Source organism: Fringilla coelebs (assembly GCF_963513975.1).
Source record: "Fringilla coelebs genome assembly, chromosome: 3".
In the NCBI taxonomy this organism is placed as follows: Eukaryota; Metazoa; Chordata; class Aves; order Passeriformes; family Fringillidae; genus Fringilla; species Fringilla coelebs.
This window is the reverse complement of record NC_140030.1, coordinates 64,211,206-64,219,646: the sequence shown is the minus strand read 5'-3', so window position 1 is coordinate 64,219,646 and position 8,441 is coordinate 64,211,206. Positions and strand designations below refer to the sequence as shown.

Genomic DNA, 8,441 nt, shown 5'->3' with positions numbered 1-8,441 from the left:
CAAAAAGGTTCAGATTGCCAAAGTTCTTCACTTGAGACACTAACTTGCCATTCTCCTAGGAAGATACGGATGTTAGAGAAATTCATATGTACATGTAACATTTGAATGTAAAAGGCTTTTTACATTTAAGCTTAAAATGTTAAATTCTGATTTAAGAATCCTGTTGCTATAAACACAGGCTTAATACTTAAACATTAATATGAAAATAGTGCTATTTTAAAAATGTATTTTAAACTTTAAAATAAACTATGGACAAGATACAGTTGGTTCAAAAGATCAACATTCTTTAACTGCAGTGACTCCTTTTTCGACTTTTAAAAAAGGGAAAAACTTTTTCCCACTCTGTTCCTCCTACTTGTCAGTTTAACAGAAGTGATCAGTCCAACAACTCTAAAGTTTTACTTTACTTTGTGGGGGGGTGGGTGTATAATTTGTTTTGCTGGGTTTTTCTTCACACTTCCCTAGTCATATATGGTTTTCTGAAGTCAAAGCCTTGCACCTTAAATAATATTTATATGTCACCTTTGTGACCATTTAGCTGTCATTTCTTAATCCCTTTACATGCAAACCAAAACTACCACATTTCATGCAACTATGACATCCTTTCATACCAGAGAATTTTGCTTTAGATTATATACATAAACCATCTGCAACACTTCCATGACACTTGAAAAAGTTATAGTAGTAAAAATTCACCATAATTATCCAGTCTGTTTATTATAACCAAAAAGAGAGATACTTATTTTTCACTGTAACAGCATAACCAGTGGTAAATCTGACTTGACCTATCCTTTTGGAAGGGAAGCAGATGTTAAGAGAATTTCATTTATGCACAGAAGTGAGACAGTGATATTATGGACTGCTAACAGATGATGATTTATATTTTAATTTTTAAAGGAATTTTCGAGGAAATCAAACCAGATATTAAGCCCAAAGAACTATAAATATATTTGACCCAAGTCAATACCAACATTTACTTTTTAGAAATTACATTTGTATGAAATTTGCTTACAGGAGGATACAAAAGGAGTATAGCCACAGATTACCATGAGAATCACTTCTGATCAACAGCTAAAAATGAGGGAAGAAAATGGCCAAAAGATTACAATCAATCACTTCTTGTACATGCCACAAAATTACAAGAAATTACCTGCAGACCTGTAATAAAACCCTCCCCTTTATTTGAATGAGTTTCAATTCCCAGGTAAAGATGAATCAACAAAATTAAAATATTGTGCTGTTTTATTGGTGTAAAAATCACACAATTGCTAGTTCTGATTCTGCAGAGATACATCCATGCAGTTAAACATCTATGATCCCACAGCCAGAAGAAGCCATTAAATAGAATATCTGCTGTTAGTCAGCAATTAATGCAAATTTACATATGAGATCAAAATGTGTGTATCGTACAATATACAACAAATCCTAATACAGTACATCAACCTGAAGAGCAAGATACACTCAAGGAACTCTGTTAATAGTGAAGCCTGTCTATATGCCCGAGAAGTAAGGCCTGGAAACAAGATGACAGAAGGTACCCCAGAATTCCTAAGAAGCAAAACTGTTCATTTTTTGTTTTATATTTTTTTTTGCTGGGAATTAGAAGTTTATAGAGGTATTGACACATTACTTGACAATACAATTTGTTATAGTGAAGACTGGTGGATGTGATCTGCTAATATTAAAAGGTAACGTGTGAGACATGCAATTACAGGTGGTGCTTAGATAATGTGCAATTAATGTTTGGGATTACACCCAACTCTTTTCACAAAAGGGAGAACTAAAGAAGACCTGTCTGATCGACTACCAATTGTGCCAAAAATGCTTCTATGCATGCGGCTGAATCAGGATCATGAATGGATAAAATGTGAACACCTGGCAATCTGTGGTTACATACTCAGTAATGTATGCAACAAAAATCACAAAATCCAATCCAGTTGATATGGCAAACAGCCTGCAGAACTCTTCCAACCTCAGTAAGTTGGGGAACTGCAAAGAGGCAGGCTTTCTAGAATTGTGAACAATTTCCAATTGTGAAAGGCAGCTTGGGAAGTAACATTGGCTGATGACAGATTAGTAGTTTGTCTCTTTTCTGGCACAACAAAATAAATGCCATAGTGAATGAAGAGTTTATGTGCTTAAAGGTTAAAATCAACTGATTAGCAACCCTCTTCTGCAAAGATGTTTCAATAGGAAAAAAAAAACTACGAAAAAATTCCAGTTGGCAATTTTGGTGACAATCTCTGCAAACTCAAGTCCAACAAAGATCACGGATGCCCACAGAGAAAGATGTGAGAGGCAGTGTCACATTCAAGGAAAAAGTAGTTTGTTTTTTTCTCTCTGTACTGAAATTAAAATATTTAAAATACAAAAGTGAACAAATTGACAAAACAGAACCACAACATTTAATGTAGAATAGAGTGCATTGAGCTAGATGCATGGATATTTAAATAGGCCTTGAAACCAATACCCCTTTCAAAATTAGTAAATTCACAGTTAACGGCAGTAGGCTTAGAGGTGAGAGAAGGGTCGAAGTTGTTCCAGTTGGACTTCCAGGGAGATTCTCTCTTCAAGAACATCCTACAAAAGAAAGATTTGCTACTGACGATCCACAGAGAATGAGTACAGAAAATTTCCTCATGCAATCAAAATCTGCTTCAGTTTGAAAACTAATTTATATTCTAGACTCTTGGTAACTCCTCCTAGACACTGAATGGATTGCCTGGCTGGTAATTACTTATCATTGGAAATCAGTACTTTGCTCCAAGGTGATGCCAAGTATTTTTTCCTTTCTTTCAAATCACTCAAACCCAAATTTGTAACCAGATGCAAACTCAACTATAATATTTTCAAATGAAGTCTAAAATGTAAAGGGGGTAAGCTTTCACCTGAATTAAGAGTATTGGAAAACTCACAGTTTTTGTCCCCAGTTTTTCCTCCTATGTGAATTTTATATACATTGACTCTCATGAACAGCAACAAGTGAAATTCAGGCTTGAGTTTTTAAAATCATCTAACTTCCATTCTAGACAGTATCTTATCAATTCATGTTTTAATTTAAGATATTTTTAAAAAATTATCTTCATGGTTAAAATCAGGTATCTTAAGTAAGAAAGATGGCAGGCGAAAGACATTAAGCTGATGCCTACAGATAGCTCCAAAACAATGATAGCTGACCTAGATAAACAAATTACTATTGTTGCACTAACTGTTAAACTGCAAGTTTTGTATTTCAGATTATTGTATTTGTTTAAAAATATTTATAATATAGAATTTTGTAAAGACTTTAAGATTTTTGTTAAGACTTTTTCCTTCAGAAGAACACAAACCACTTCAGCTGCTCTTCTCAGTACTGCTTTTAAAGTATGTAATGATGACAACAGGTAACCTAGTACTGATAAAGTGAGGTAAAACTTAAGTGTAGCTAAAAGCAAATCAATACACTGCAAAATATGTGCTGTAGCAGCAAAAGTGTGATTTGTAATTTCACAAAGCTTGTCACAAATAGGTATATTTTATGATCTACAAAAATAGCTAAATATTTCATGTCAATATCCTGGACTGCATTTATCAGTGGATTGCAGAAATGCCTGTTACTGTGCATCACTAACATCTTGGCTCTCTGAAACTCTTCTCTTACACAGACAAAGACGAAGGAATTACCTTTAGTTGCTGCTGTAGTTCACTGTTCAATCTGGCCAAAACAGTGTTGGTTTCCTTGTTACGTCTGATTGATGCCTGAATTGCCTTCTTGTCTTTCCCCACTGATCTGAGAAGATATCAGAAGTGCTGTAATAAGTAATTTTGCCACTTAGCTGAACATCTCACTTATAGTCCCCCTTCTTTAAGTGAGCAGAATCCTCTTTTCAAAATTCTTTTACTCCTTATACTGTTACATGTTCCCGCGTCTGTCTGGCTTAACCATGTTTGTTTGCATGGAAACACAGATATATATGTTTTATATATGCACACATAGTTGCTTTCAATCAAAGAGCACACAGCACATTTTGAAAACTTGTCATCATCAACTTTCTGAAGGCCCAACACAGCAAACCACATTCATTTACCTCCAAGTGACTACTGCAATAGACTATTTTCATGCTAGGACACAGACTGCGCATTTTGGACTGTTCATAGCAACCATTTAAAATTAAACGCTACATCTTAATACTTCTACCACTTATTTCCAACATACTTGCAGAAGTTAAAAAGAGTTCACACTCCAAAATTCAAAATCTCTCAAAAGTCTCCCAGCAGTAGCAGCTTTGGGATGACCATCTTTAAAAACCAAAAACTACTTAAATTGTTGAAATAATCTAAATTAAACACACTGAAATTGTTTGCAGCTCCTGGAACAGAAAGTGTGTATGCTGTTTAAATGTAAACTTTCCAGTAACAGATGTATTTATATACTTCTTGGGTTACCTAGGAATAGATGGCTGTGAAGCAAGAACAGCAGCTATGACACCTGTTTTCTGTGTATGTTCCTCAGCTTCAGGTCTTAGCTCATCTTCTGATTTTAATCTTCTACGAATAGGCTTCGGTGGTGGAGCAAGTGGGGTAGTGCCTTTACCCTGAAGAGGAAAACACAGCCTATAAATTCTCTGTAACTGCATTTTATTCAGATTATAACCTGGTATCTTGTGTTTCATATTTAGTTACTGAGGCAATTGAATTTACAACCCATCAGGTATTTTCTGATGGACATCTAGTTGCATTTTCAATTGGTCTGGAAAAAACCTGAACTACTAAATCCTGCCACATGGTAAAAAGCTAGTAAGTTGCTTTACACTGACAAAGAAGTGTGCAAGCCAAACAGCACAGTACAACTGAGTACTGTAAATATAAAGCAATGCAGAGCACACTTTCCCCTCAGTAATTATATGTCTGGAATAAAATAAAAAGCTACTGTTAATCAAGTTCTGCACTAAACATTCTGATCTGTTTCAAAAATTTGAAAACTTACAAGTATCTTTTCTGCTGTCTCAGGAATAAATCTAATCATCATCTGCTGCAAAAATTCACCATACACATGCCTATTTGAAGCACCTGTCCGCTTAGAAAACTGGGTTCAAGTGGACACATATAAAGCTGCTGTTGCAAATCAAAACAAACATTTCATTTAATATATATCAGACAACTGTGCTTTGTTCCAAGGGTACTTTGCATACCGCACTACTGGGGACATTTGCAGGTGCTTTGTCTTCAACTCTTCCATCTGCTTTGGCAACTCTAAGAGAACTTGCAGAATCAGAGGGCTTTTCAACCTAAAGGAATATAAACTGTATTTAGAGATCTACTACTTAACATATACTTCATTTGGCAACAGTTGGAATAAAACCAAGTATGCTGCGTTCTGATACATGAATACAGTTAACACCTAAAATTCTAGTTCAATTCTCATCTAGAAACACAAGTCCAATGTCATGAGGCACAAAAGAGGCTTTGGCCTGATCACAAGCTGCTGTAGCTGTTTCTGCTATTGTTATCTATCTGTCACTACCGAAGGTTAATCCCTCCAATGGAACACAATGTGACTGTTCCACATCCACCTCAATGCAAAACAATCAGCAAGCTTAACTTAAGCAGTTTGCAGTGGCAGCTTAAGCTAGCATAGCTGGTTTTGCAATGAGGTACATGGAGAGTGCTCAAATGGGGCTCTGTCACTGACCTTCCTGAACAAGTGAAGCAAGACCATGCTGCTGACAGCTGGGAGAGCTTTAAAGCACCACAGGGACTTTTGCAAGCTAGGATGCAGAAGTGTCCCAGAGAACTTACAATCTGCATAAAAGCTACAAATTATCAAAGGAGAACATGTAGTAGTTTCTGCAATAGCAGTTAGCAATGCCATTAATACTAATGCTTCCAAACTTTCATGTCCTATGTCTGTGGTAGGAAACAAGTTTTTGTAAACATCTTTAATAACAGAAGGATGCCAGAGCTCTATTCACTTAAGCTGTTTGTCCAATTACTTTGAAGAAAAGCAAATTAATGGAATTTTAGCAGATGTTTACAATACATGACAGTCATCTCCTTTATCAAGGCACGTCTTTTTAAAGACATTATTTAAAAATTACCAGCAAGTCATTTGGAAAACTGGCAAGAATGAGCAGAAGAAAGGTTTTGCCCGTGCTAAGTCTCAAATTATGTGTATTACTAACACAATTATGTGTATTGACAACACAATTTTGTGCCAACGTATACTAATAAGCACAAAAATCTTTTAAATTACAATCAAGAGCTGAGACAAAAAGAATTCCTTCTGCCTAGGTGTTGGGCAATTACTAAAGAAGTGCAGCAGTGTGTGCAATGTAATTTCTAGAAATGGATTGAGACATCATAAAAAACCAAAAAACCCAACAAACAACACACCACTGACAGAGAACAGCAGAAATCGGTTTTGACAGAGTCTCATAATTGTTGGTGGTATTAAAGCAATCAATAAGATCTTCCTTTCTACTCACCTGCAAGGCTTCTGAGTGCGTTTCAATTTCATCTTCTTCCTCTTTGTTTACACCTGAAACAGCAAATGCCTCAAACTGGCTGAAGTCTGCAAAATTTGGCTGTTCTGGTATTTGTTGAGGTGAGGTACTGCTATGAGCTATTAGGCCATCAGCATCCACTGAGCGATGCACATGAGGACCTGTGCCCTACAATAAAATAACAAAAATATTTAGGGACACAATGTTAAGCATTATTTGCCTTTTTAGTGGACAAAAATTTATGTACTACCAGTAGGACAACATGCATCTCAGGCAAGATATGCATGAAGAAACACTTAAGAGAAAGGAAGTCCAGATATGCTATTATTCAGGAAATAAGACCAAAGAGGGACATGATGTAGCACTAGCTAGACTCATTCAACAACAGATATTTCTGCTGTGACAGAGCCATTTGGCCTCTGGGGGCTTGACACAGACTTTTAGTCTAGTTTCATTGTGCTTATGTTGTGGAACATGTCTGTTCTTGTACACTCCTTTCATCCCTTCAGATAATTTCTGAATCCTTGTAAATGATTTCTGAATCACTGACTGATTTCAATTGCTGGTAACTCAAATTCTAACAAGTAGCTGCTGGTGAGAAACAACTGAAAGGCAATTTTATCTGTCCCATGTCAGATCTGCACAGCAGTTGAAGGATTCAGCGGGCCAAGACAAAGAAAAAACTTTTTCAAGATGCCCTTTCTACCAAATCAGCAAACTGATATCACTCAGACTGCAACTGCAAAGATCACCAAGTCTGTGACAAATGAAGAAGTGGAATCCCTCCTTTTTGGGGCAGGCATATTACATAAAGGTCTCTCCTGTGCCAGACAAATGGAAGACAAACCCTTATTTTGCAAAACTTTGGAAAATGGCTCTCGCAGTCTTTGTTACGGCCTATGCACTATACAGGAATAGACAATGAAATGTGAAAGGATAACTTTTCTCTCCTTCCCACAATTCAGAGCTCCAGAACCACTCATCCCTCCCCAATATCTACCTTAATCCCTACCCACAGTTCCACTAGAAGCATTTTTTTATTTAGGAAATACTAACATTTGGCCGTAGTCTAGGTTTTGCCATCATTCACATCCTGGTGCTTTCAAAAATATATCAAGCAATGACACTCATTCAAGAGATATATTAAAACTCAAGTTATATAAAAATAATGTACCAAGTTAGAATTAGAATATGATTTTTCAGAAGTGACATCACCTGTGAAGGCTGTGGTCTTGGAGGCACTGCAGGCGGATAGGCAACAACTCCAGCCTGTTGCTGTCCTGTAAAAGATGCACCACATTTGGCCAAGATTGTTACTTTGTACATTACAGTGCTATCAAATTTTCTTAACTGTCAACATGAAGAAACATTGCATCGTGCCTCATATTTGCCACTTGTCATATTTGGGCTCATAATTGTAACGTCACCTCCTTTCAAACTGGCAGACAGACAAAACCAGGATTAATCAGAACATAGATCTTGTATAGACATGGTCATACTCTTCTGGTTTTAGGATCTTAGTTTTTGGGATTTTTTTACCCTCAATAAAGGTTCTTAGTATTTTCTGAATTTAAAAGTACTAACAAGTCAGAAGTCCAATAAAAGTTTTGAAGCAGAGCAGCAGAAGTGACTTGAATAATTTCCTCTGAAGTCAAATACTAAATACTCATCTTTAATACATGCGATTCCAGAAACACTTCCCTTGAAAATTTACTGGCAGATGCAATTGGTTGGATGTAGGTATACAACCAGAATATTCTTTCCTGACTTTGTTTCCCACATTCATCCAAAAAACTACAAAGCCAGAATTCAGAATTGACTTTTAAATTAGCTACTTAAGTAAAGTGCAATATAAATTTTAATACAAACAATACAGTAAGTATGACAGCATTTGCAACTTTTTTATTCAGAAGTGGTGCTTTAAAAACCAATATTCTAAATCATTCTTCACAGAAAAAA

At 36.0% G+C, this 8,441-nt stretch overlaps 1 protein-coding gene across 5 annotated transcripts in view; it reads right to left on the bottom strand.

Moving 5' to 3' along the window:
- Nucleotides 1–698: 698 nt before the first annotated feature.
- REPS1 (RALBP1 associated Eps domain containing 1) overlaps nucleotides 699–8,441 on the bottom strand; it is a 61,677-nt gene continuing 53,934 nt past the window's right edge. For 4 of the 5 annotated variants that reach the window (XM_084203161.1, XM_084203162.1, XM_084203164.1 and 1 more), the window contains 6 exons: nucleotides 7,698–7,762; nucleotides 6,465–6,650; nucleotides 5,172–5,267; nucleotides 4,426–4,574; nucleotides 3,664–3,769; nucleotides 699–2,580 (listed from right to left, as the gene is read on the bottom strand). In XM_084203161.1, coding sequence (XP_084059287.1) covers nucleotides 2,512–2,580; nucleotides 3,664–3,769; nucleotides 4,426–4,574; nucleotides 5,172–5,267; nucleotides 6,465–6,650; nucleotides 7,698–7,762 — 671 coding nt within the window. In that variant the 3' untranslated portion in view covers nucleotides 699–2,511. The remainder of the gene's footprint in view (nucleotides 2,581–3,663; nucleotides 3,770–4,425; nucleotides 4,575–5,171; nucleotides 5,268–6,464; nucleotides 6,651–7,697; nucleotides 7,763–8,441) is intronic. The other variant, XM_084203165.1, reaches the window with a different exon arrangement.